A 27,462-nucleotide genomic window follows, 5' to 3' on the forward strand; every position below is an offset into this window, starting at 1 on the left:
CTAGTACAAATGAATCCATGAGAGAGAGATTTATTTTTTTGGTAGTTTGGAGATGGTCTGGCATATAAAGGTGGATGAAATATTTCACAAGTGGAATTGGCTTCAAAATGGGGAATGCTTACATTTTTACGACAACAAATAAAAGTGAGAATTCATTGTACACATTTAAGATCTTAACAGATTTTTATGCAAGTGACTTTGAAGTCTCCTGTGATTTTGACATAGTCGATGGCCGCCATGTCAACACGGTTCGGAAACTGGATTTCGTATCCATCGGGAAGTTCGACTTCAAACATATCACCGGTGAGCTTCAACACAATCTGGAAGAGAAAACATACTTTTCAATCTAATCCTCAAACTGTCTTTTTGTAGTTATTATTCATTTTAAGAACTCTTTCAATACATCATAGCAAATTTCAGACTACCTCACCTTGACATGTGTGCCTCTATGCAGAGGGTTGTGCATTTCTCTTTTCTCCTCGCCCCAGCAGCCAGAAATCTTTGAGTTGCACACAATAACCGCTCCATCGGCATCATCGTGAAATCGCGGGTTGAAATGCAAAGCCAGGTCTTGTGAATCATAGCCAAGGTCAATCTGGAATCTGAGTGGATTACGAAAAAAAATACAAAGCACTTTAATGCACCCACACCGAATCAATCAACAGCTTTATATGACTGAGAAAGGACTCAATAACTCGTGAGTGATAATGATCATGCAATGTTTTTTTTTTCTAGCAACATACAGCACAAACACAAGAGAAGTATAAAATGATTGTGGAGTTTACCTTTGAGCATCAGGCAAAATTTCTCCCTTTATCTTCAGACGAGCCCCAACTTTAAGGTTTACATTGCTCATTTCAAATTTCTAAGAAACAAGATTAGGACACAGTAGCTTAGGCAAGTTGAAGTTAAAATGTAATCATATTCAACGTAAAAAAAAGCAGCGCCAGATAAACTCACCGCGCTCATTATGGGTGTTGGTTAAGACTCTAAAGTACTGACAAGGCAACGATGAACGCTCCTGCAACACAAAAGTATGGCTGTGAGGTTTCGTTTTTTGTTTATAAAGTGTAGAACATGCACAGTTCTATTATGAGACCAATCAATGATCATACTTAATACAATAACAGGCACTTCAAGTGTCTACAAATTGCATGTAAATTTGACCACCGCTGTTGTACTGTATATCATTTTTGTAATACATTACCGCCCCCTTGTGGGAACAAATATACAACAACAACAGTGGTGACTTTTGACGTTTTAATTCTTCGCCGCGTGATTTTATATTAATCCTTCTATCATTATGTTATCAAAGTACTTTAATTCACTGTGTTATTGATGATTATTTTTTATTTTCTTGAGAATTTCCACGACGGACTTCCTTTACCGGAAATGACGTTGTAAGTAAACAGAGCCGCTGTCATCTGGACAGATGAATATATTTCCAACAAAACTGGACATCATAGCAAATCACGCGCTGACATCATTGCATAGCAAGGAATGGTACATCGGTTTGTGTTTGAGGAACTGAGGCTGATTACGCTGAACGTTACTGAGAAAACGAAATGTTCTAATCCACCTGCCGCGCAGGTTCTTGCTAGCAGCTCATTAGCCACGGTTAGCAATTTTCATGCACTCGGCTACGTCATCTGAAGGAAAACCTCCCGATGGTTATGAAATAGTGCATGCGTATTCCTGATCATTTTACTTGTACATATACACTTGTCTGTGTCACATAGAGCAGCTGTGGCGATCCACTCTTCTGTTTTTTATAATAGCGATCTAATCAGCTTCACTCAACCTCAAAATGTTGATTGTGTTTGAACACTTGTTGTTATAAACACCAACAGGTTTTTCCAAGGACGGGTGTGAGACTGCATGTTCACAGACATGGACTTTGAATTAGAGGAAGATAACTTGTAAGTTCATCATCCATCCCGTTCTATTCTTACACTTGATAATACGTGTCACCCAGTCCACAGTTTTATGCGTTTTATTGGACAACCTTTAAGTCATACCTGCAATGCCTATCCTCTGTTGTTGTTTTTTTAAATACAAGTGGTGCAAAATTGCTCGGGTTTCTAGTCACATTTGTGGTTTAAGAACGAATTCTACCACAAGACCACCTGGAGTGACAAATCTTAGCAAAATATGTACGTACTGCACTTTAACATGCTGCATATATAATAGTAATAGAAATCTCACTACCGCAGAGGGATACCAACAGTACCAGGGACTGTGTGTCTGAAAAAAGATGCAAATAACCTGATTGGGATAAGCATTGGTGGTGGGGCACAATACTGTCCCTGTCTCTATATTGTTCAGGTAGGTACAGTTTCAAGAAAGTAAAGTATGACATGTGTTGCAATGTGATTTTTGTCACATTTCAACGTACCGGGTACTGCTGAGTTCTTGGAAATGTCTCCTCTGGCCTCTCAGGTGTTTGACAACACACCGGCAGCTCTGGAAGGGATGCTTGCAGCAGGCGATGAAATCACTGGCGTCAATGGTAAACCGGTGAAGGGAAAGACAAAGGTGGAAGTGGCCAAGATGATTCAAGCTGTACAGGTACACTTTACTATGGCAGTACTTTGTCAATTTTCCCATTTCCACATTTATTAACATTCCCTTCCCTATACAATTAAATGTGTCACTATGCATGTGAAATGGGAGGATTGGCAGGGTCACTGACAATGGTAACATTGCAAAGGACACCATTGCACAAAATTTCCGAATCGTTACAGACAACAGAAATGTGTAAAATGGGATATAAAAGATGACTTACAGGTTTGAGTCCAGTTTTGACCAAGCAAGAACGGATCCAACGGTGCCCAATGACTCCAGTTTGCTATGCAGTGCAAAACATCTCAGCACAATATGTGCAGAGTTGCTGTGTTGTTTTTGCCACCCATTGTTGGTGAGCAGGGAATTTCATGACGTCCTGCATGCTGGGATAAAGACGGGTTTAGCGTGTGAAACAACGGATTACCTTTTCCCGTTAAAGAATTTGCGGGAAAGCCCACCCAGTGTTACTTTATGACTAGAATTTTATTTATTTATTTTTTATTTTTTTTGCCAAACGCAAATATTGTTTTGAATCACCACTCATCATGCTGATGCCATAAACACATTCGGCGAAGGACCATGCATTTCTGGTTCATCTTTTTTCCTTTCTATCTCCTTTGTCAGGGTGAAGCAATCATCCATTATAACAAATTGCAAGCAGACCCAAAACAGGGCAAGTCTCTGGACATAGGTTTGTGACACGCTGACACACCCACCCATTCGATTTGTGCATCCCGATTCCACGTCTTAACTAGAAGCACACACACGTCATTATTTCAGTGCTGAAGAAAGTCAAACATCGGCTGGTGGAGAACATGAGCTCCGGCACTGCAGACGCTCTCGGCCTCAGCCGAGCTATTTTGTGCAACGGTAAGGTGGTAAACTCAACTCTAAACTTGTATGGGTTTTTAGTTGATGAATTCATGAAACGTAGCATATTTCATGTGCAGATGGACTTGTTAAAAGACTGGAAGAACTGGAGAAAACGGCAGAGCTTTACAAAGGTAAAGAATCAGTACAATACTGAATATTTTATAGCTCCTTACATTTGGTCTGACACCCGTATCGTTTTTTTTCCCCTCGTAATAATAAGCACATGGATAACCGACAGTCATGTGGTTTAAGTTTGCTCATTCTGCTTTCTTGCAGGTCTGATGGAGCACACCAAGCGACTGCTCAGAGCCTTTTTTGAGCTTTCACAAACCCACAGAGGTGAGGACCGGAGTGAACATTTTTCCCACTGAGCATCCACATTAACTGCGTTGATCGTTTCAGCATTTGGAGATGTTTTTTCTGTCATCGGAGTGCGAGAGCCCCAAGCCGCAGCCAGCGAAGCTTTTGTCAAGTTTGCCGATGCTCACCGCAACATTGAGAAGTACGGCATTCAATTGCTGAAGACAATCAAGCCTGTAAGTCCAGGATTTGAGTCATGCTTTTTGCCTTTATAGCTATAGAAAATAAAAATGTTAATTTCATGCCCAACTGCAAATATGTGGCTCGACTATATATTTGTTCATCTCATCTGGAATCATGTTCAGAGTTGTAACAATGAGTTTCGTGCTGTACAGATGCTTCATGATTTGAACACCTACCTGCACAAGGCCATACCAGACACAAAGCTCACTATACGCAAATACCTGGACGTCAAGTTTGAATATTTGGTAAGTTGACTGCATTCTGTCCAATTGTGAAACCTCCAAAGCTCCTCATGGTCTGTTGACAGAGAAACACCAAATCATTTTGTCTTGCAGTCATACTGCTTAAAGGTGAAGGAAATGGATGATGAAGAATACACGAGCATTGTAAGTTACGGTTCAGAAATAGAGAAATTCATTTGAGGATGGACAGTATGTGCAACTCGAATGGATCGTCAGGGTCATTTCACCAATGTTCCTGCCAACAGGCGATGGGAGAACCTCTCTATCGTGTGTGCACCGGGAACTACGAGTACCGTTTGGTGCTGCGGTGCCGGCAGGAGGCTCGTGCGCGCTTTGCTAAGATGAGAAAAGACGTACTGGAGAAGATAGAACTTTTGGACCAGAAACATGGTTGGTTAGCGTTTTCTCACCCCCCCCCCCCCCTCCCAATCGAGATCTTATTTAAATGATATATTGAGAAATGGATCAGTTTAAAGCGTATTTAATTTTCTTGCCAGAAGGAACATCAGTCATAAAACAAACCATGCATTGATCAATAATGAACGGCAAATATGTGTGTGGTTGCTGCGATACTGTCAAACCACCAAGCCCCCCCCCCCAAAAAAAAAAGATCTCCGTTCAGTTTGCAATTTTGAATTATAACTACTGTAATAGTAAAAAAATAAAAGCTTTTTGGCTAACAAATGTTTCGCTTCTAATGGTCCGGTTTACCTAACGTCCAATGTTCCGTTCTTTGGTGTCCACTAAATTTTGATTCAACCACCGTGTCACGCAACTATCCCTCTCCTCTTTGTCTCATCTAGTCCAGGACATAGTTTTCCAGCTGCAACGCTTTGTGTCAGGCATGTCCCGTTACTACGACGAGTGCTACGCCGTGCTCAAGGAGGCCGACGTGTTCCCCATCGAGGTGGACCTCTCTCGCACCACCATCAACTACACCAGCCAGTCATTGACTTACACTGATGAGGAGGAGGTGGAGGATTGTGCAGGAGGAGCGGAGGAAGGAGGAGCCCGTGAAGGCATCCAAGTAGAGAACGGAAGCGAGAAATTGATCGATGATGAATGATGACCGTGAGGTGTTTTGGTGCACGTGAAGAAATCTGTCCCTCTGTCGGTCATGATAACTCCTCGCTACTAGCGCACAGATTTTCAGAAGGGATATCAGCAGCTGAGTTGGGTCAAGACTACTAACATATTACTGCTCTAGTTCTTTATGTTCTTTTTTTTAACATTGTTGTTGGGTTTTTTTTAATACTTTGTTCTCCACTCATCAGTTTCTTGCTGAATGAGTTTGACACAGAATTTGAATGTTACCGCCGCTGCAGTGGAGAACTCATCTAATTTTGAGCTGTGCCTTCTTATTTAATTCTGTCAATATGGCGGGTCTGGATGGACTGTGTAGTCTGCTTCAGTGATGTTTACTTGTGATTGTTACGTTTTTATTTACTATCAAATTGGGCCAACAGAGGCGGTGCCACAGCTGTTATAACTCTTTTTTTTTTCTGTTTTGCAATGCACATTTTCAGCTGCGCGACAAGAAACCTTAGCAACGAAAGATCATGCGTTACCGTCCACTTCTTGTAACGTTAACTTCTTCCTAAGATCAGAAAAGTTTGAGGATGCTCGCGTGATAAAAATGCAAACACTACTTGTAAATATGAATGTTGAAGGGAAATATTGCTCCAATATTGTAACTATCAATGTTGTATTTATTCTTTTTGCCTTCTTGCCAAATATGCTTATTCAATAAAAATAATATTTTAACGCCCACGTTTGTGTTTTTAAAAAACGACACAGTTCTCGATGCTCTTCAATTGCTACTTTCCCGCAAGCGGTAACACATTGCACAGTCATTCAGAAGCTGCTATCGGCCGCAGAACCCGAACTCGCTGCCCGCTGAAGCCAACATTCAAGTCACTGAAGCCAACATTCAAGCACTCACCCTTTCATCCGCAGTATTCCTCTGCTCTTCTCTCTCGTCCGTCCGTTTTCTAATCCCTTTACCTTCAAAAGAGTCGCGGTCATGCCGGAGGAGCCCAGGCAGGCACGAGGAGAACAGGCAAACTTCACACAGGAAGGCCGGAGCCGGAATAGAATCCTGCGAGGCCGACGTGCCGCCCCTCAAAAACATACATACTGTAGGTGTCAAACTCAGGTCCTGGAGGGCCGCTGTCTTGTATGTTTTTCAAGTCTCCCCGTTGCAGCAAATGATCAGATCATCAACAAGCGCTGCGGAAGCCTGACATTGAACCTGTTCATTTGAATCAGGTGTGTTGCAACAGGGAGACTTGGAAAACATGCAGGACAGCGGCCCTCCAGGACCTGAGTTTGACACCTATGGACATACACAATTATATTTACTTAGAAACATGTTGGGAAGTGCGTGGCTTCACTATCGCTACAATATCGTTGCTGAGGTCACACATACTGCCTGCTGGGAACCAAGGAATTTTATGTGTTCATGTTTAAGTTCATTTCTCGCTTGAGCTATTATCATGTATGTTTATATAGGATCAGAGGTGCGAGTTATGTTTAAGTGCCCCAGTGGCCTAATGGATAAGGCACTGGCCTCCTAAGCCAGGGATTGTGGGTTCGAGTCCCATCTGGGGTGGTTATTTTTCTTTTTTCCACAACCAATATTCACCGACACTTCTTAACATTTCTCCGCCATTTTAATTAATCGTCCCGTGTCTTGTGCAATAAATAACACGGCAATGTGAGTCATCCCGCGATCACGAGATCCACAACTTGTTATTCCTTCTTTTGCCACTTCGCGACTCACTTCGATCAGAAATCACGTCTTGTGATTTGACTGTCTTCGTGTTCCGGACTTCCTTTTCTCGCTCCTATTCAGGGACGGCCGATTGTCTGCTGGAATGCACGCCGGGCTCACCCTCTCGCTCAGTGGAAATATGATCTTTAAATTTTTGGGTGTTTTTGTGTTACTCAATGCGGCGTTGAATGTCTCCTCCGCAGCCGGGGGTAAGTAGGTCATACAAATTGTACTTTGTGACCTGGGGTGAATCCCTTTCGTTTCTCTAGGGTCACATGACGATTATGTTTGAAAAATGAGGAGGTCCTCCTACCTGTGAAATACATTTTTAACTGTAGATTATGTTTATATTGTACTGCCAATAATAAATAGGACGCGTTTTAACCATTTAGTAGCTTCACAGTGAGAATAAATACTCAAGTAATCTCCAGACTGGCTACTTTGAGAAATCTTCTGAAATACAGTGCAGTCACAAAGTACTTTGTTACTTCCTACCATGAGCTATACGAGCTGTAAAAATATTACTATTACACTGAAATCTACAACCACAGTCAAATGAAGTAAGAATAAATATAAATGATAAAGTTGAAGTGAATACACCGTACACGTGTACCTAATATTGTGTCCAGTTAGTCACTGTCAGCACTCGACGCACGTTATCCAAACTTTTTAATACATTAACTTCAGCAAGCATCATTCTGCCAACTGTTGCACGGTATTTGTTGTGTGTCCTCCAGAGGTGACAAAAGCCACAGTGTACTGGGACGCCCAACAAAAGACCGTCCTGCTGAAGGACGGGGTCCTAGATTTAAACGGGGACGCGTATGGCTTCCTGAATGACACCTTGCCCAGCACAGGCTGGAGTGTCCTCGAGATCCGAGCTGGATATGGAGAAACATCAGAGACTGATGAGATCACTTTTTTCTTGGCGGGGTACCTCGAAGGTTTTCTCACTGCGCAGTAAGTGCAACAGACATGATCCCATGTTCCCGCAAAACATAATTTGAAATGCTTCCAATCACCTTTCAGACTCTGACTTTCGACTCGTTTCCTCTCCAGACAGATGATGGATCACTACACCAACATCTACCCTCAGCTCATCCATGACCCCAGCACCCTGGGCCGCGTTCAGAACTTCATAAAGTGAGTCTGCAAAAACAACGAGCTGCGCCACGAGTTCCTCCTCGCATACCTTTTGGGCATGTGACCTTTGAGTGACAACATCGAACAACATGCGACTCTGCTCGGTTCTCCCAAGGCAGCAGGACTCTTGGACCAGAGCACAAGTGAAAATGAACCAGAGTTCTGACCCTCTATGGAGACATGCGGGCTTCATTGTGGCCCAGATGGACGGTCTGCAAGCTGGAGTTGCAGAATGGGCCAAGAGACAAGGGAAAAAGGTGTTACGAGCATACTAGTAATTTTTTTTTTCTCTTCGGTGGAAGATCCTTCTCTCCATTTTCTAATCCTCACGAGACATACAACCATTCGCGCTCACAATGACACCGAGGGACAGTTTGGAGTGTTCCATTCACATGCCATTGCGTGTTTTTGGAATGTGGGAGGAAACCGGAATACCCGGAGAAAACCCACGCAGGGCCTGGGTGAACATGCAAACTCACACACGGGGAGGCCGGAGCCGGAATCGAACACTGCAGCGTGAGGCCGATGTGCTAACCGGTCGCCCACCGTGCCGCCCTCAGTGGAAGATCACAGATATACAACTGTAGCGGTGTAGGAATTTTTCGAGGCCCCGGGAAGGCGGAACATCACCGTTTTTAGTAAATGTTTTAAAGGAACAAAAAAATGCTGATCTGAAAAATATGAACAAGTACTGGTTTACAGTTTTGGGGAAGTACAGCAAACGCATTTGACAAGAATGCTGAGAATGCCATTATTTTCACCTACGATCAAATTGCATCAAGATGCACATTTTGTTGTCATTTGATCTTCCCGTGATTCGTTTGCGCAACCTTGACTTTGTTGAACTCCTTGTTTTCCAAAAAGCCGAACATCTGCCGTCATTCCCACAGCCGCTGTCCCAGTTTGCCATCCAGTTCCTGAACGCGGTCGGAGACCTGCTGGATCTGATCCAGGCCTTGACCCCCACCTCGTCTCGCTTTCAACTTCCAGGGATGGGACACTGCTCGGCACTCATAAAGGTCAGCGACCAAAAGGGCCATTAATTGCCGTGAAACATCCCAATCTTTGGCAAGTTTTACCAAAACAGAGGCAGGGGACACACTTTACTTGTCGTCAGTCAGTCGCCGGGCACACGCAGTATAGACAAACAACTATTCACGCTCACGTTCGTAGCCATCGGCAATTCGGAGCCTTCACGTAACCGAAACGTGTTTTTGGAACGCGAAAGGAAGCCAGAGGTCACGCTTAGGGCATGCGTACGCCAGACAGAATGTCAAGTTTGCATATCCTCGATTGTGTTCCCTCTCCTCAGATGCTCCCGGGCTTTGAGAACCTCCTCTTCGCCCACTCCAGCTGGTTCACGTACACGGCCACCATGCGGATCTACAAACATTGGGATTTCCGCGTGGCTGAACCCCACGCGGCCACCGGGAAGCTCTCTTTCAGCAGCTACCCCGGTAGGCGCGAGGAATTCTCCAGTACAGCAAAATTGCGTCTCATATGCCCATGAAAGGCTCCGAATGACTTTCTCAGGTTTCCTTGTGTCCCTGGATGACTTCTATCTCTTGGGAAGCGGTCTCATGATGACCCAGACCACCAACAATGTTTTCAACTCGTCCCTCTTTGACCAAATCGGCCCTAAAAGCTTGCTGGCCTGGCAGAGGGTTCGACTGGCTCACAGCTTGGCTCATACAGGGGAGGAGTGGGCCAAAATTTTCTCTCGGTACAACTCGGGTAAGTGGACGAGGGAACCCAGCACAACGGGACATGCGGTCTAGAAACCGGATGGGTGGCCGGTTATATACGAAGCTTTTTTTTTTTTTAAATCTTCAAATGTCTGTTGCAGGTACGTACAACAACCAGTACATGGTGTTGGACAGGAGCAAAGTGAAGCTGGGCTACGGTATTTTGGATGGCGCTTTAACTGTGGTGGAGCAGATTCCCGGCCTGGTGGAATACTCGGACCAAACACAAGCACTACGCCAAGGTATGAACAAACATTGTTGGATCACACTTTTTTTTTTTTTTTAATTCTGTCATTTGAAGACTCGATCTGCTTTTGTTTACCCCCTGCAGGCTACTGGCCCTCTTACAACGTTCCGTTCCACCGAAACATCTACAAGCTGAGCGGGTATGACGTGATGTGGCAGCGATACGGAGAGGATTTTTCCTATGATCTTTGCGCAAGAGCCAAAATCTTCCGCCGTGACCAAGCCGATGTCAAGGACCTGGACTCTTTAAAGCGCATCATGAGATTCAATGGTGGGGTTTTTTGTCTCCCCCCCCCCCCCCCCCAGAACGGTTCCTCTTATGACATGCATAGTGCTGCTATTCCGTGTCTACGATTGGCTCACGTCGTCGTGGACTTGCCGGCCGTTTCCACCAACCGTTGAATAGACCGCAAGTCCTGTCGTGTTGTTTTGAGCTTCCCGGCCAATGGAGAAGGGAAACGCAGAAACACATTCTAGCAATTCTGTGTCGACCAATCCCTGGACTTCGCTGTTTAAGCGTTGCTAGCCACTGCGAAAAGAAAAGAAAAAAAAAAAGGTCACTCGAGAGTTCACTGACACGCAGTCGGAGAGCTTGTCGAGTCCAAGGCAGAACTGACGTCCACAAATGTGGTCTTGGCTTCATTCAGGGAGTCGAGATGTTGCGCCGTGGAGGGCTGCGGTCAGGTTGTCCGCATCATCCGCAGACCCGTTGGCTCCGCAGGCAAAGGGAGGCATGCGGGGACTTCAAAAGCAGGCTGGCACACGGCGAGTCTCCAGTGAGGCTTTGTGTGAGGACATTCACTATTTGTTGCAACATTGCGGGGGGCATGTCGCATTTGCATTTGTTGATTTGTCAAAGTCGTCTTTAAAAGCCACAAAGCTGCTTTGCCAAGAACCCTGTTTGGCGCCTCTGCGAATACACAAAATTAGCATTTCTCACCTTTCTGCTAAACTGGTATTTTGCCACCTTGTTAGCTGCTTTTGTATTTGCTTTTCCTCGACGACTCAGTCCGAGCTGAGCTGCGAAGAACGCCTTGTAATCGTCGGGACACACCCGTACGATGCACTCCTCACAAGAAGGTCAACTAGGAGGACCAGACTGTCTGTCGCAGCCCTGAACAACCCCCCCACCCCCACCCCCCACTCTTGTCGTTCCCATTTCGGTGTGTAGCTCCTCCACGGTCTCCATCTTCATCTCCTTGAGGTCCAAGTGAGGTCAGGCCTGGTTTTTAATTGGACGGGAGGCCAACTGTGCATACTGGGTGTGGTCAGCTGACGTAGCCTTCGGGGGTGTCAGTGAGCCCCAAGTCTGAATGAATCGGGGCCCAAAATTGCACCCTAACGTGCAATTTTCCGTAAAGCAGCACGTTTGTCTCATTTTCCGATGCAGGTATACAGACGTCGCTTATGCCAGTGACACTGACCGTCACTTTTTTTTTTTTTTTTTTCTCGTCAGACTACAAGAACGACCCATACTCCGAAGGCAACCCATGCAAGTCCATCTGTTGCCGAAAGGACCTGAAGACGGAGGATCCTTCACCGGGCGGTTGCTACGACACGAAGGCAAGTCCCGCGGCGCGCTTCTCGATGACCAAGTGCGCCTCTTCGGCTCATTTCTCTGTGAGCAGGTGACCGATTTCCAAATGGCGGCCGAGTTGCGCGCGGAGGCGGTGAACGGGCCGACGACGCAAGGTGGACTGCCGCCGTTCACGTGGGACGACTTCAGCGACTTCGGCCACCGGGGTCTGCCACAGTACTACAATTTCACCTTCGTCACGATGAAGCCCCTCCTCTTCCGCCCTTAACTGATCTCCCGGCACGGAAACTTGCGACTCTTAAAAAGGAATTTAAATTGAACGTGCCCGAGGTGAACCGCATGGTGACTCCTTAGACAATCAATAATTATGGCTATGAAAAAAATTGTATAATAGGATACAATTTAATGCAATGACTTATTAGGAAATAAAATTAGATGATTTTTTTTTAAGTCACATTAACTAAAAAGAATGTGCAATACTTGTTGGGGCTTGAATGTTTTTTATGGAGACACGAAGCTGCGTCTTGTGTCTTATGATAAATTGTCTCCCAGCACAGACAGTGTATGTTTTAATTTCAATCAAACTAATCAATCAAAGATGTCTCAGGGTAAAGCGAGTCTGGATCTTCCATGCCTTCAACTTGGAAGCTTTGCATCTATAACTAGATTTGATCAAATGCCAGAGCAGCGCAGTCAGACTGTGAGTGCCAATCATCATTTTTGCCATTCAAGTTGTGTTTTGTTTTGTTTTCATAATGGATGACGCCGTGGGCTCCGCGCTCAACTCTCAGGGCTCTGCTGCAATGACTGCATCGATTTCTCGGCCCGTTTCAGGGTTAGGAAATTTGCATCCACACTTTCAGTTTGACGCGGTGCTGCACGTTGGTCGCATTTGACGAATAAAGTCTTGAAGTTGGACCTTTTGCCGTCCTGTCTTTAGTTTTGCACTGCATAAACGACGTCGTGTCTATCCAAGTTTTAGACATCGTCCCGGGTGACTGCCGGCATTATTGGTTCTTTTACGCTAACTATTTAACAAGGGTCAGCGTGTTGAGTTTTGTTGATGACCAATTTCTGTCTTTTTCGCTAATTGTCAGTCAGTGTCACACATTATGGGCTAATCGTTCGAACATCTACATGAAGTTCACAATGTGAAGTCAGGAACTCTGGTCCGTTGGAGCAGAAAGAGAGCGAGCCGTTTGTCTCTCGGGACCCGTGCGTGTACTGCATTTCATCGCGTTCACCCCTTCCTGTGAAATGGAGGAACTGAAACATCTGTAAGGCGCCCGGTGTTATTTTCATATAAGAGCGGTTGGCTTCATCCACGAGGTCTCACTTTTTTTTTTTTCTATTCGCATTTGTACAAGTTACTCCTGCTGCATGCAGCGATGACCAAGAACTGTCCTCCTGGCACAACATGGGACAACCTTGTCAACACCTGCATCCGAGGTTGGGCCGAAAGCCGACCTGAACCTCCAACAGGTGAGAATCACAGAGCAATGTCGTGTGCCTCTTTTTTTTTTAAATCGGCGACTTGGTATCATTCTGATGCTATTCATATCTATCGACCATTGTTCCTCTTTAAGACAATGTTGATATTTGTCCTGCAAATGTTGTTGTTTTTTTGTTTTTTTTTAACTTGTCCTTTCATGTATTCCCAATAGAGTTGACCTCAGTTTTCCATCAGAGAAGCACATCTCCTGCTGCAAGGGCAGACCCGGATATCGCTCTGAATCCAGTTCTGTGGATTGTGGTGGTTTTGACCACCCTGGGGTCCATCATGGCTTTGGCTCTCTGGTTCATCATATATAAACGACAGAGCAGACTCGGTAGAACCTCGGGTATGTGTGCAATTCCATAGTATCGATGCAGCGGAAATACAGTACAGCACGGCACAACGCATTTTGTCGATTGACTTCAAAGTTGGTTTTATTCCAACTTTCTCCCACATTCCAAAAACACATGGCCGAAGTGCCTGTGTAATAGCATTTTATTGAATAATTTTACTCTTATCGCAGTGAGCTCCTGCCATCTCAAAAAGTCATTTTTCTATGGTTATCGTCACTTCTCCATCGCCAAAAAGCAGCAGTACTATTTAGTTATAGTGTTCATGTTTAAATGGCACGTCTGGGACTCAGAGGACAGGCGTCTCAGGAGTATTTTGGAGGAAGTGGGCTAGCGGGTGCTGGGGTGTAACACTCCTTGATGGGAGAGACAGCTCAGTTTCTGTTCTTCTCTCGGGCCTCCCATGGGTCAACCCCACTCTCTTGCTTGTGACTCGAGTTTATTCTTAGCAGGAGATGAAATGAGATCTCCTGGTGAACAGCACATGAAGTGACAGTCAAGGTGAACTCGAACAGCAAGTTATACTAAAGCTGTTAGAAGAGGCCAGCCTGTCAAATCTTACTGTCGAAAAAAAAGTCTACAAAATCCTAAATCCAAAAGTCTGAATTGAAAGAGCTATGCTCAGTCTTTGTAGCACAATCAAAAATCAAATGAAAGGAGAAACTAGACTCGCCCATCGGTAAATTGAGACGATGCAAACTGGGGTAAACCGTTAACCGTTACTTGCTTTTTTAACTCGGGGAATGTATAAAATTAGATTAGCATTTGAAGGAATTCCGCGTAATTTGACAAACGCTTCACTGTTGCACACACAATGAAAAGGGCATGACCCTAGAACACAGCACAATGCCTTTGCTAACTTCCCTAAGAATATGGAGTATTGTTAATCTGACACAATTAAACAGAAATGATACCAAAGTATTTAGTGAATTGGTATCTTTGCACTGGAAATAGTACGAGAGTTGAATGCCTCAGATATAACCTATCTTTTATATTCATAGTTATATTGTGCTTTCTCAAAATGAACTAATGAGATGATAAATGTGAACGAGTTTCAAAATATTCGATTAATATTAAGAAGAAAAACTTATTTTTCCTCTCAATGTTCGTTTTGCTCTCTTGTGAGTCGCCCCCAAGTGGCGCAGGAAGGAAGTGAGCAGGGACGTGCACACTTGGTGGCATTAGCACTCAATTTCTAGTTTTAAGGCTTACCAGCGTAACAGAATTGTGTTGAATCGTTCCTTCGTACCTTTTGTTGTGTCTCTTCCGTTTTGCTTCACTGTATGTTTTCCGGCCTGCTTGTTTTCTGGCAGTTAATTTTCATGTACAGTATTCTTGTTTTGGTTATACTGGGGTACAATCAGTCACGCACCGTAACATCTGCGGACATTTGTTGCCGACTCGTGTTCAAATACTCATTGCTTCAACTGGGGGTTGTAACACCACAAGACAAGTGCTATTTGTTTGTCCATTGATGGTGTTTCACCCCGTGTGTTAAATTAAAGCCAATGGCTCTTGTGAAATATCGCCAAACACAAATACGCCCCGCCTCCACCACCTCATCTCCAACTTCAATGTGCTATAAAGTACGTTATAGTATACATTTATGCTCATCTGTGCATGCAACAAAACTCAATGCAGCTCTTCTTACCTTTTCGCTATGACACGACGTCAAGGGCATCATCGCACCAGGCGCAGATGTGAGTGTTTCTGCTTTGAAGTGCCTTTGCGTGATACGCTGGAGTGCAGGCATGTCCGGCTCCATGGATGGAATGCCGCCATTTTTTCCATCTCTCCCGGTTGCAACACACGTGATTCAGACGATCAGCTCATCAGCCAGCTCTGATGCAACATCGGGACGATCCTGATGATTTGAATCAGATGTATTGCTCCTGGGAGACCACGCTTGATGGGTGCACTGGCACTCCAGAGACGGCGCTCTTTGCTTACAAGCAATTCTAAGGCACATTGTCCATAAGATGTTCCCTTCTAATGAAATGACTCTATTCATTCAAGCGTTCTTATTGTTATTTATTTTGTAGCAGAAGAAATGGAGTCTGCACCAGAGCCTCTCCGTAAAATACAGCCGCCTCTCGAAAGTCATTTGTCCACGTCAGCTACATTGACCTCTTTGGCCTGTGCCCACTCGTACAACCCGGGAACCGGCAGCACCTCAAAGCGGGAGGAGGGATTCGCCAATTGCAGGGGGCCCCCAAAATGTCAGAAGACAACGGACGGAGGGGAAACAGATCGCGCCGAGGAGGTTGGAGTGCTTCCAGTTTTCAGTGCAATGAGAGAGCACAGAGTCCCGCTTCCTGCCACAGAACTAGGCGACACTGCCTTGGTGACAACCAAAACTGTGTAGATTCTATTTCAACTTCAGACATCTTCCTCATGAAGTGCCACTGTGAGAAGACATCCAGAATACGACAACTTCAGTTAGCAAGTGTGACATGCTGCAGGGCATCCCGTCCAGTTTGCTTTTCAATTATTCAAGTGCACATGACAATCAATGACGCCATGTTTAAATTGCCATCAATCACTGCCCGGCGAACAAATGATGAAGCAAACACGCCGCGTGACCTCGAAAAGGATGCGCCTGGTGGATGAATTTAATTTGTGACTTTTTGGAATGAATCCCAATGGATTTTTGTCACCTCTGCAATTTATAACATTAAAAAGGGAACCGATTGAATGGTCGATGGCTTAGCAATTTCTGTGACGGATAAATATCGCTGATAAGAAGCAACCACTGCATGAAGGTGCACCGAGGGATTCAATGTGTGTGTGTTTATAGTTTTACAAAGTAGGAAGGAATTGTTTTCAAGATGAGGACTGTTTGCACACTCCTCTTTTGTCTGTACTGCTCTTTTTGATTCATTTTTTGTTATTGTGTTGATTTGACTCATGTGGCTGTGAATACCTCGTTAAATATATACACTTGCAATCTCTCGGAACCTGCGTGAATGCTTAAATCAAGCTAGTCCCACGATTGGAGTTATTCTAGACAACAATACCAAACCTTGAGTATCGTTAATTACCATACTCCTTATCAGAGTAGGATGCCCAGTTGTGTTCTTTAAATAATGGCGCTGCTTTTGTCATGTCATGTCAAATTCCAACCTTGTTCTTTTTAGAAGGTTACTGCAAGAAGAATGTGCTGGAGGCAGCTGCCTGTAAAGAATGACCGCGATGCAAAAAGAATGAGTTTTCACCGCATGGGCATACTCCGAGTCTCAGTTTCCACATTCCCGCGCGAGTCACTGCAGCCCTGTCCCCGTCGAGCAGCAAACGGGTGCAGATTATGGCTGACGCCGAACGGCTCTGTACTCTGTCATCACAGATAAGTGCTGGGGTTGTCAGTGACAGCCAGGTGGAAGTATTCGGGGGAGCTCTCTCCCTGCAGGCTGCTGCTGGTTTCTCGCCGTCTGGTGGACAACGTTTTCCTCTTTTCAAAGCTCTCTCTGCCTTTGCCGCGCTTTTCCAGGCTGGACACGATCATCTCTGCCAAGTCTTGCTGCAGTCGCTGGCAGTTCTCCCTGAGACCAACATGGAGGGAAACGGGGACAGTCAGACCGTCAGAGAGCCAAGGAGCTCTGAAAACAATTCAGGCACACGTTGTGCATTGCCTGAGGGTAAAAGGGATGACTTGTCATTTCTATTCATAAAAAAAAAAAAAAAGCTTACGGTCTATTTAAACAGAAAATTTCTATTTTGCCTATTTTCTTGGTCGGTCGGGATGACCTGGAACATAAGCCCACGATTGAAGGTGGGTAACCGTACTGAATGTTGGGTAGATTGGTTGACTTACGCTGTTGGTGGTGTGGGTAGATTGTATTTGCCTCCAGTTACTCCGGTTAACCAGTAAGTCATCTCTTTGCCTTTGCCCTGTGGGTCAATAAAAAGGACAACCAGAAGTCACGGGATTACTCTAAACTTGTGTCAAGTTTGGAGGAAGAAGAAGAAACAGCGAGGCCAAAGTGCACGCACGCAGCTCACCTTCAGGTACGTCTCTCCTCTCTGCTCATACTCAAATTTACAATCGGTCCTTTGCAGGATGTTGATGGTGGACTTACTTATATGGATTCTCAGAGCTGGAACAGGGACACATCGGAATGCCACATTAAACCGATGTTCAACTCTGCGCTAATTGTGCATGGTCACATCCTACGCGGTAGATGTGTATGCGCGCGGTTTCTTACGTAGGCCCGTGGACTCCATTCGTGATGCCGTGTTGACCGTATCTCCGAATAGACAGTAGCGAGGCATCTTGTTCCCCACGACTCCAGCAGCACAAGGACCTAGAGTACACAAACAGCCCCCACACGGAACTGGTTGCATGAACCTCATAACACTTGTTTATGGGTCGGAACCTCAAAGGTACTGGACTGAAACATAGCATTTTTTTTAATACCCATATGTAAATAAGTGAAATGACTAAAAAGATGAGGATGACCTTTTACCTGAATGCACCCCAATACGTATCCACAGAGGAATGCCGGGCAAGTGCTGCAGCTCAAACGTCCCAACAAATGATAAGATGTCCAGCGCCATGTGTGCAATGTCCACCGCATGCCTGTCCCCATTGCGTTTAGGCAGACCCGACGCGACCATGTAGGCATCGCCGATGGTCTCCACCTGAAAACAAAGCATGCGATCAGCGTCCTGGTTCAACATGACATCACGAATAAAATGTTTTAAAAAGTGGTGAGATTGGCACCTTGTAGACATCGTGGTGGTCAAGGACGCTGTCAAAGTTCTTGTAGATCTCATTGAGCATGTCCACCACTTCCATGGGAGTGCTGTAGTGGCAAAGGGTGGTGAAGCCAACAATGTCGCTGAAATACACCGTCACCTCTTCATAGAGCTCCGGCTCCACTCTGCCCGTCTCCTTCAGCGAGCGCACCACCGGGCTGAGGAAAGACAGTTATGGAGGCTCACAAAAACTAATAATAATAATAAATGCTCCTTCTGTCTCACATTTCTAGTGCGACATAAACCCACCCAGGAAGTAGCATGAAGTTAAGGCGGTCTGCTCGGTCCCTCTCAGCCTTATACAAGGACGTCCTCTCCTCCACCAGATTTTCCAAAGTCCTCGAGTACATCTGGAGGCGACGGATCAGGTTGTCCATGTATGTTTCTGTGGCTTGATTGTGCAAGTTGCTGCGACAACCAAAAAAGGGGTTTCTTATTGATTACACCGCGCGGTAGAAAGTGCAAACGGTGACATACCTGAAAATCTTACGCAGAGTTAACTCGATTTTCTTAAAATCCGGCCGCCGTTCCGGATCTTCGTCCCAGCAGTTCTTTATCAGCATGTGCAACTGGAAACCAGACACACACGCGAAGACGGAGTCAGATCATCTCAGCTTGACCTGAGTCAAACTCGCCACAATTCTTGTGTCATCTTGTTTCTCTCACCTCGATATCTTTGTCAGACACGCCGTCAAAGTGGAGTTCCGGCCTGAAGACACCCATCTCATTGGGATACTGCACCCTGTACATCTTTTCTGAGGGATGACAGAACATTTTCAATCGTCCAAAAGGGTTTGGTAAAATGCCGAATTAGTAACAGAGGATGGGGATGAACGTGAGTCGTCAAGGCCTTGTGTTATATCGACTCATCAATACCTGCACGGCTCAAATAGTGCTGCGTGTAGAACGGAGCCTGCCTCAGAATGATTTCATGTGCGATGATGCCATAGCTGTAGACGTCTCCTTTTTGAGAGACCCCATCTTTACGGAGGTGCTCCGGGGCGCTCCATACATCTGAGCGCAGAAGAGAGGAGCTCAGATGTACGCTACAGTGTTACGAGCGATAATCGCCACCTCGGATTCCGATCGCTTCGACCGCTCACCTCTGCCTGGCCTCAGGATGGTGTGGCAGCCAAAGTCGGTGATCTTGACCACCATGCGGTTGTCTACCACGCAGTTGGTGGACTTAAGTCGCCCGTGGACTTCGATATTGCTGGAGTGGAGATATGACATGCCCTGGTGCAGGTGGGTGAGAGGTCCGGTTAAAATTCGCAGTACTAATTCTCAAGGCGTCTCCCAGTTAATATCAAACGTGAATAATGATACCCGCAACTCGTTGTGCATTCATTATACGTTACCTTTGCGATGTCATACATGACTGATATTTTAAACTCCCTGTCCATGAAGGTTTCGTCTGGGTAGGAGATTCTGTCGTTCAGAATGTACTGCAAGGATGAAACAGATGAAAACATTCTGTATGTGTATGTCGTCTGTATGGGAATGCCGTCCGGACAAAACAATTTGTGATTCGCTTAACGTAGGCAGATCATTCGAGATAAGGCTTGTGGAAATGACTGTAATCGTTGTCAATGTCCAAAAAGTGACCAAACGCCAAACGCGTAGGTAATCTCAAGTTATTGCTTGACGACTACGGCAAGCCTTTTAGTGTTCTTTTAAGCCATAACGATCAACAATAAAACGATTGTGTGCAATGCAATACATCTTGATTGATATAGCGCTTTCACAACAGCTGCAACTGTAACAAATGGAAAAAGGAGGCAATGTTGATTGCCTCCTTTTTCCATTCGTGTTGATTTTTCTTTTTCTCACCCTGAGGGAGCCCCTCTGGCACAGCTCAAACACTCCGAACACGGCATACTCAAACTTCACCGTGCCATAGAACTTAGTCAAGTTGTAGTAATCGATATGCAGCAGCTTGAAACAAACAGACAAAAAGAAATTAAAATCACACAACATTTTTTTTCCCTGGAAATGTGAAAAAAAATCAATCAATCAAATATTTGCACAATATAATGGTGAATTCAAGTACGGGTACTTAAAATGTTCCCTTTGGAAAGATGATGCTCTGTTGTGATACAGGGAGGTCATCATTTAACAATTGCTGTGTGTTTACGATTGTGGTTTGCAATGTGTTACAGTGTTCAGCTCAATCTTCTGGTCCTCTGTGAAGTCTCCATCAGTTTGTCTCAGCTCTTTCAAGATAACTGGCTACAACCACAAGAATCAAAGGGTGTTAACATCCTGGTCTGTTTCTTCTCATTCTTCGCATCAAGGTTTTGTTTTGTTTTTAAAAGGAACCTTTTTGTCATAGCGGCCTCGACGTGAGTAGAACGTGCTGTCCTTCCTCTTGTCTTCATCAATCTTTTTTCATGCAAACAAACAAGCATATAAATAATTACAGCAACGTGGCCGTGTGCTGTGATCATAATAAATACCAACTAATGACCCCCACGCCCTTCTAATCTGAAATCACGATGAGGACTTTTACCTTTAGGGAGACCTCCTTCTCATCCAGCGGCCCAATCAGGTGAGGGTTGATGTGAGACCACTTTTTCTGCATTTGGCGTTCTTTTCTGTTCTGCCTAGCGTGAAGTGGATTCTCAAATGAATTTGGATTAAAAACGCGTTTGCACACAAACATACTGTTTCCTACTTGTAGAAGATGAGCGCAATGGCGGTCACCACGACAACACTGAGGCTCAGCACGATCACAATCACATCCTGCATGTTAAAGCCTACAAGCACACGAACAAAAAACATCGTCCGATATCTAGGAGTGTTGATATCAGAAGTTGGTTCATTCAATGAGATAAAAGTGGATTTCAATTTATATTCACAGAAATTTGTGAGAATAATCAGCGTTTGAATCGATTATTATTATGCCTACAGGTGCTGTATTCATTGAACTTAGTGAAGCATTTGACATTGTTGACCATTCTTTCCTTTTTTATCAATGATATTCTACTACTCTTTCGACTTTTTAACTCTTTTCTTCATCAGAGAAACCAATGTTTCCTTGAAGAGCGGCCAGGCAGACTTTATAATTATTAACAAAGGTGTACCGCAAGGTTCATTTTCAGGTCCTCTTTTGTGTGTGTGTGTGTGGGGGGGGGGGGGGGGGCACGCTACCGTGTAAATCATCTGGTACATCGTGGGGCAGGCGATTTCCTTTCCAATGCAGATTATAATTTTCGGCCACCTCAATAGATTCATTCTTCGATGTGTCAAATACGAGCAGAGTCTCATACTGCATCGGAAATAATCAAAAACAGCAACTCTCCTTCATATTATGGTTGTGATTCTCAGAAATGATGAAAGATGCTGCAAGTCATCTCACCTTGCCGGTAAGAGTCGATGTGTAAATCATCGAGAAGTTAACATCTCTGTCGCCATACTCGTCCAGCACGTAGTGACCTCCCATACCTGCGTGCAGCAAACATTCCAGTTTGCACTCCATTCATCCATCCATGCATCTACCATTTTTTATACTATTTCGTCTCATTAGCTCGGCTGGCTAAACCCTAGACTGGTTGGCAATTAAATAAATACAAATTCAAATTCTTAACGATAAACTACCGGTATTGAGAGTTTTCAAATAACCTGTAAAGAATGTTTTGGAATGCGAGAGGAAGCTGGAGTACCTGGAGAAAACCCTCCCAATCGGGGAGAGAACATGCGAAATCCCCACACGGTCAAACTCATTCACTGTCATATTCAAGGCATACCATGGAAAGAGACATTCCCGAATGGGTTGTCACTGAGTGGGACGTCATGAGCTCCTCGGTTGCTTTGGTTACTCTGCTGACTGAGCATCCTCTCCCTGAGCACTTTACCAAACAGTAGAGCGCCGTCATGATAACCAGCCACATAGTCATTGATCTGCCGTTGACAGAGAGAAAGAGTTAACGACCAGTGCAATTTCCCACCACTCATTGAGAGCTGTTTAAAATTAAACTTGCCGTGTCATTATAGGGTAAACTCGAGCCGTAGTCGTAGTTTCTCTGTGGGAGAGTGATGACCAGGACGTCTTGCATGCCCTGACTGGAAGTAGTATTGACATAATACTCAGGGCTGGAAGAGAGAAAAAGGCATCAACCTTATCAATATATACGTTAGGTGTGTTGAGGAGCTTTGTGGCAGAAAATTTAATCTGAATCATGTCATGCTTACTTGTAAATGTCCACGAGAATGAACATGGTATCTCGGGGAATCTGGCCCACTTTGGCCTTGATTGAAATCACGTCATCAAGACGGCCACAAATGATGAAAACTGAAATGAATATTCCATTTGCGTCATGAGTACAAGAAACGTATGACACAGGTTTTTAATTCACCCAAAACACAGAATTTACTTTTTTTTCCCAATTGTGTCATCATCAACTTGTAACTCAGCAACTACGGATTGCAGGACTGCTGTGAAATGTCAAGTATACGATACTCACTATTACTGTGTCTTTTCTCAGACATGAGAGCTTTCTTTAGCTCATCCTCAGAACGTAGCATCTCCCTCTTTAGTGTTGTAGCGAAGTTGGCGGAAGGCGCTTCCAGTGCATTTGTGTACCTGTGACCAAAAAAGGAGACGACAGCAAGGGTATGGGAACACGTCCTCAAAGCATAGAGCTGAGCAAAGACTGTATGTTGCGGTCACTCACCAGAAGCAATCCTCGGTTGTGTTATAGATTGACTTCTTGTAAACGTAAACATGCTTCCACTCATATTTGAATGGCAACTGGTCCATCAGAAAATGAGAGAACATGTCCGAGATCTTGCGTGCCGGCGGCAAGATCCGAGTCAATTTGGGTTTGTAGTCGCACGAGAGGCCGAAGCTCCCCGCAGAAATGATGGGAATGCTCAAGGTCAGGCCAATTTCATCACTGACACACCAAGGATGCCACGTCAGATCAGTTGGTAATGACACACATAAGAACAGAGGAGCAGCGTCATACTCACTCCATCAACTGGAAGGTGGCATATGTGCATGAAGGCCCAAGCATGACACATCCAGCATCACCATTTTTCTGTAGATGATTCAGAGTGGTCAGAGACATCGGAGAAAATATCTCGCATCCTCATGGCATGTCACCAAATAAAGGTGTCACCAAAAATATGTTCAGTAATGCCCTTCCACCGGTGGAGTTAAGTTCCAGACCACCCTCACAATCATCGAAATACACAATATAAAAATGCCCGATTTAAATACACCCTCGACATGTTTTCATTGTACTTATGGCAATTCATTTGTATTAAGATCTTCAGACACACTTTTAAAATTCTAGAAAGACTTTTATACACAAGATGAATGGTTAACACAAAAATATGCTACAAATGACCCCAGCAAACGGTGTTTTTTTTGTAGAAATTAACTAACTTAACTTTTCATTTCACAATATACATCAATAATCATGGCCAAAGACGGTCATCATAAAATAAACGTACAGTCGTCGTTTTCTGTCAGCACAAAATGTAGGAATGAAGGGGATCGAAATTTAAAATGATTCAGCAAAAACTAGCGGGAACTGAAATACTGTCATTTACTTCCTGTTTCAGTCTTCTTCTTTTCTCAAATATACACAGTGTCAAACTCAATAGTGTAGTGCATATTGTGGTCAAGTGTGGAATTACAACATAAATAAACAGCCAGAACAAAATACCGGTACATTTCAACTGTTGAAAAAGAAAACGAATCAGTGAAATGACGGGACCACTAACCTGATACCTGCAATTGAGGGATTTACTGGATGTTAATCTTTCTCCATTCTGGCACAAATTTACCTACGAACCCAGTCATTCTGGTGGGGGTGGTGAGCCTCCCGGACTATGGGATAGCAGACTTGCGTAATTTTAAAAAACGTAATTTACTACAATTTCAAAAGGAAAGTACAACACGCCCCCCCAAAAGCCAGTTTTCTACTTATTCAGGTGATTTACATTTTGCTGAAAATTCTCATAAAAAGAAGCTGATGAGTTTCTCTCTGCCAAATGAGTAACTGACCCTCTGTGCTGCCATGTGCGGTCACAACATCAATCAGAGTTAAAATGATAAATTCAAAACATTAAATATAATGATAAATCAGAACTAAGTTGATAAATAGAGAAAGGTATATAAATATCCATTATGAATACAAGAGAAAATTGACACAAGAGTGTCAGGGTGTGGAAGTATATAATCCCGATACAAACCAAAAGTTGTAAAAATATCACAGTTAAGGGTAAAGTATGAGCCTTAATGGAGACTTCTTTCTTCTTACTTTTTTCTTTTCTGATTGATATAAAAATGATTTATTAGATACAATCACATAACGGGGTAGGACTAGATAAGTTTTTTACTTCTTCCTACTCCCTTGAACGTAATAACTGTGTTGTATGAAGATTGATTTCTTTCTTTTTTTATCTACCTTATTTTCTGTCAAATTATTACTGTATATATGTTTTATGTTCAATAAACAAACAAACAAACAAACAAACAATAAAATCATACAAAAAGAAAATAAAACTGTGATGTTGATGTACACTCACATGAAGCATTTTGAGAATGGCGACACCCTCACAGGTGCTGCTGCCACAGCCCTGCCGGTTGTACACTGTGGTGTTGAAGCCTTCGAAGTTGGCTGTCAAAGTGAAGGTTAAATCTGGAGCCATGGAAGACAACACTTATCGTTATGTGAAACTTTTTTTCTTTTTTTTTTAGTAGCTAAGATTAGATAAATATGTCAGTTTTTGCCTTTGATCTGCCTTGTGATGAATAATTTCAAAACTGCAACAATATTGTTGTCCTGTAATTTGCGTCTCAGTAATCATTTTGAACATTTACTGTTTGAAGCAATGTGGTTTTTATGCTCTTTGAAAGTGTCATGCCTGTTTAGTTGCTCTTGCTCTTTTGTGTTTGCTTGTAGGTATCCCGTGTGGTTTTTTTTTAAATGTCTTTTTTTATTAGTGCTCTTTGTTATGATGTGAATTGTACTCAGCCTTCTAGGCCAGATCGCCCTTAAATAGAGACATCGGTCTCAATGGTTTTGACTGATACAAAATTATACTGTATGCGTGCCTGATGTGTTTACCCACCCATCAAGTGTGAAATGATATAACAAAAAATAAATCTGTTGTGAACTGCCTATTTCTGAAAATGCCTGTGTGCAAGCTGTTCTGAATCATGTCCAATTGTTCGATTTTAATTGAGATGATTTACTTCAAATATAAATTTAAGATAAAGTCAACTGGATATTATTTTCTATAAAATAAAAACAATTGGGAATCCCCCCCGCCTCTGCCCAGTCCCCATAATTTTACAGACAGTATCTGTCCTGTCCAATGAAAAAGCATTTTTCAAACAACAAAAATTCCACAAAATTTATGGATTTGTGTTTTTCATTGGACAGCAATGATGCAGATAGGAGCGCCCAAAAATATGAAAGATTCAATCCCTACTATTTTTAATGTTCTCCTTCCTGTCCTCTTCGATGGCTCGCTCCACCGCAGCCTGCACTAAGGGCAGACTCCACTCATACGTGTTGTCTTCCAGCAGCACAACGTTCATCGTGAATCGACGTTTGGAGGACAGACATTCGTCCAGCATCTTGTTGCCAATCACTGCCATGACCAACACTCCCAGGTAAGGCAAACTGTTCAAGCCACTCATCTTGATTCTCATTCTTGTCTTTGATTCGTCTTGTCCACGGTTCTTACATCTCAAAAACAAAATCGGTTCCAGTTCTTTTCAGGTTTCAGCGCCTCCCGAGATCGATCCGATCCAGAGTGAGAAAGCAGACGTCGGTTAGTCCCCTTGATCCACAGACCAGCGTCCAAATTAGGAAAAAGAACTCAACTTTTTCCGGAGATTTTTGACCCTTGACTGAGTTTGAGTAAAGACAATGCGGAAGGAAGACTGCCTCCACACCCGTTGCTTCTCCAGTGAAAGCTTGAGAGCAATAATCCTCCAGCTCGGTGTGTAGCGGCGCTATCAGTCTTCCCTCTGTGTGTTAATGAACAACTGTATAGGTGACAGTCACAACACCAGTCAGGCTACGGCAGGCGGGACTATGCGGAATCCCACACTCCATCGGGGCCAACAGCGTACCCATCTTATTGACCGTCTAACTGCGATGGAAAGACCTTACTGACATGGAAATCTTCATAAAATTCCAAAAGAATGTCAGTGATTGCCTGATCCGCCTGGTTTGATCCTGAATGGACCACTGTCGTTTGAGTGTTGAACTGAATGGCAAATACATACGGTGACTTATGTTAAAAAGGCTTGCATGGCGAGAAGGACAAAGGTGACGGCAGGCTATAAAGACAGGGTTGGTGTGCAGCTGATAAACAGTGTATGCTATAAAAGTAGGGTGGATTAAGCCTGTAAAAGACCAGACTGCTTATGAACCACAGTCACCACCGACCACTGTCAAAAGACTTTTTTTTTATTTTTTTTATGGCTTTCAATGGTATGCAGGCAAGTCTGAATTGTGAGTAGCGCGTAGTACCACGTTGCGCCTCAACCTGCCGAGCAGCACTGAGGTCTACTGGGCGCCATGTAGCGTTACTAACAGCAAGAACAAGAGGCAAAGAAGGTCCCCACGAGTAATACTTGTTGTTCCCAAAGAGCAGAGAACACAGATGCCTCTTGAGTATTGTCGTACAGTATGTTCTGTTCGCATGTTTTGCTGCTCTGTGTACGTTAAAGTACGGAACAGATATTTGAAGCATGATAATTACGATAGATTTTAAATGTCATGTCTATGGCGCAGAGTTATAATAGTTTTGGGGATTTTTCATTATAGTCGGTTTTGATTTTAATTGAATCCCCTGGTCAATATTTCCAATGAAAGCTTCTTGCTTTCCAGCATCATAACGCAGCTTCCTGATAAGCCGCCACCTTGCTGGTCGTAAAGCTCTTGAGCAAACACGAATGACGTCGTAATATTTGGGTTGGCGGGGGCCGAACGGCCATTTAGACCCATTGCAATGTCATGTGAAGAGGTCTTCCACTTCAACGCGTCCTACATGTTATCGAGAAGAGGAAACATTGACATATTAAAAAGAACAAGACCGGTTTATTGTGTCATCGCAGTTGCGTTTCATGGTAACCACATACAACGAAGATGTACTGAAAGTGACGTACGGTGTGCACACTTATAAATATAAATACTTTTTTTGGGGGTGAGGGGGGGGGGGCGTAAA

General features: G+C 44.0%; 5 protein-coding genes and 1 non-coding gene across 11 annotated transcripts; 4 read left to right on the forward strand and 2 right to left on the reverse strand.

The window, feature by feature from the left end:
- Positions 1 to 14: 14 nt before the first annotated feature.
- LOC147192430 (galectin-1-like) lies at positions 15 to 6,483 on the reverse strand. Of its 2 annotated transcripts, XM_086134004.1 has the most exons (7): positions 6,166 to 6,483; positions 2,786 to 2,948; positions 2,396 to 2,497; positions 961 to 1,021; positions 786 to 865; positions 431 to 602; positions 15 to 320 (listed from the first exon to the last, which is right to left on the reverse strand). In XM_086134004.1, the coding sequence occupies exons 4-7, from the start codon at positions 967 to 969 to the stop codon at positions 174 to 176; spliced, it is 408 nt and encodes a 135-aa protein (XP_085990130.1). In that variant the 5' UTR covers positions 970 to 1,021; positions 2,396 to 2,497; positions 2,786 to 2,948; positions 6,166 to 6,483; the 3' UTR covers positions 15 to 173. The 2 variants fall into 2 exon arrangements, with proteins under 2 accessions (XP_085990130.1, XP_085990129.1); XM_086134003.1 differs by lacking the exon at positions 6,166 to 6,483 and having other exon boundaries at positions 2,786 to 3,201.
- Positions 1,393 to 5,991, forward strand: pick1 (protein interacting with prkca 1). Of its 4 annotated transcripts, none has more exons than XM_086133996.1 (13): positions 1,393 to 1,617; positions 1,851 to 1,919; positions 2,214 to 2,325; positions 2,440 to 2,568; positions 3,190 to 3,256; positions 3,346 to 3,435; positions 3,516 to 3,569; positions 3,715 to 3,777; positions 3,841 to 3,974; positions 4,134 to 4,226; positions 4,317 to 4,367; positions 4,469 to 4,613; positions 5,027 to 5,991. In XM_086133996.1, exons 2-13 carry the CDS (start codon positions 1,879 to 1,881, stop codon positions 5,287 to 5,289), a joined length of 1,242 nt encoding a protein of 413 aa, XP_085990122.1. In that variant the 5' UTR covers positions 1,393 to 1,617; positions 1,851 to 1,878; the 3' UTR covers positions 5,290 to 5,991. The 4 variants fall into 4 exon arrangements, with proteins under 4 accessions (XP_085990122.1, XP_085990123.1, XP_085990121.1 ...); XM_086133997.1 differs by having other exon boundaries at positions 1,393 to 1,503; XM_086133999.1 differs by having other exon boundaries at positions 1,404 to 1,496; positions 1,849 to 1,919.
- Positions 6,484 to 6,761: 278 nt separating the features above from the next.
- trnar-ccu (transfer RNA arginine (anticodon CCU)) lies at positions 6,762 to 6,834 on the forward strand. Its single transcript has one exon. It is a non-coding gene; the product is annotated as a tRNA-Arg (tRNA).
- An 83-nt stretch (positions 6,835 to 6,917) lies between these two features.
- Positions 6,918 to 12,585, forward strand: plbd1a (phospholipase B domain containing 1a). Of its 2 annotated transcripts, XM_086133993.1 has the most exons (12): positions 6,918 to 7,205; positions 7,734 to 7,956; positions 8,056 to 8,139; positions 8,255 to 8,396; positions 9,030 to 9,158; positions 9,452 to 9,596; positions 9,673 to 9,873; positions 9,986 to 10,126; positions 10,216 to 10,401; positions 10,778 to 10,918; positions 11,587 to 11,693; positions 11,759 to 12,585. In XM_086133993.1, the coding sequence occupies exons 1-12, from the start codon at positions 7,100 to 7,102 to the stop codon at positions 11,933 to 11,935; spliced, it is 1,782 nt and encodes a 593-aa protein (XP_085990119.1). In that variant the 5' UTR covers positions 6,918 to 7,099; the 3' UTR covers positions 11,936 to 12,585. The 2 variants fall into 2 exon arrangements, with proteins under 2 accessions (XP_085990119.1, XP_085990120.1); XM_086133994.1 differs by lacking the exon at positions 10,778 to 10,918 and having other exon boundaries at positions 6,933 to 7,205.
- A 423-nt stretch (positions 12,586 to 13,008) lies between these two features.
- Positions 13,009 to 16,212, forward strand: LOC147192434 (uncharacterized). The gene is made up of 3 exons (XM_086134002.1): positions 13,009 to 13,149; positions 13,332 to 13,508; positions 15,555 to 16,212. The coding sequence occupies exons 1-3, from the start codon at positions 13,056 to 13,058 to the stop codon at positions 15,875 to 15,877; spliced, it is 594 nt and encodes a 197-aa protein (XP_085990128.1). The 5' UTR covers positions 13,009 to 13,055; the 3' UTR covers positions 15,878 to 16,212.
- On the reverse strand, positions 15,523 to 26,196 carry gucy2ca (guanylate cyclase 2Ca). Its single transcript, XM_086134005.1, has 27 exons — positions 25,714 to 26,196; positions 24,805 to 24,917; positions 23,239 to 23,306; positions 22,941 to 23,162; positions 22,731 to 22,849; positions 22,459 to 22,558; positions 22,248 to 22,359; positions 22,014 to 22,167; positions 21,626 to 21,711; positions 21,418 to 21,535; positions 20,942 to 21,023; positions 20,777 to 20,870; positions 20,587 to 20,649; positions 20,425 to 20,496; positions 20,098 to 20,202; positions 19,626 to 19,712; positions 19,371 to 19,503; positions 19,144 to 19,281; positions 18,934 to 19,022; positions 18,745 to 18,836; positions 18,517 to 18,675; positions 18,233 to 18,425; positions 17,976 to 18,150; positions 17,715 to 17,813; positions 17,512 to 17,606; positions 17,324 to 17,400; positions 15,523 to 17,051 (listed from the first exon to the last, which is right to left on the reverse strand). Exons 1-27 carry the CDS (start codon positions 25,934 to 25,936, stop codon positions 16,850 to 16,852), a joined length of 3,270 nt encoding a protein of 1,089 aa, XP_085990131.1. The 5' UTR covers positions 25,937 to 26,196; the 3' UTR covers positions 15,523 to 16,849.
- Between the last annotated feature and the right edge of the window lie 1,266 nt (positions 26,197 to 27,462).

Source organism: Hippocampus guttulatus, chromosome 16, assembly GCF_054856545.1.
Source record: "Hippocampus guttulatus isolate MCC_2025c chromosome 16, RoL_Hgut_1.0, whole genome shotgun sequence".
Taxonomy (NCBI): domain Eukaryota; kingdom Metazoa; phylum Chordata; class Actinopteri; order Syngnathiformes; family Syngnathidae; genus Hippocampus; species Hippocampus guttulatus.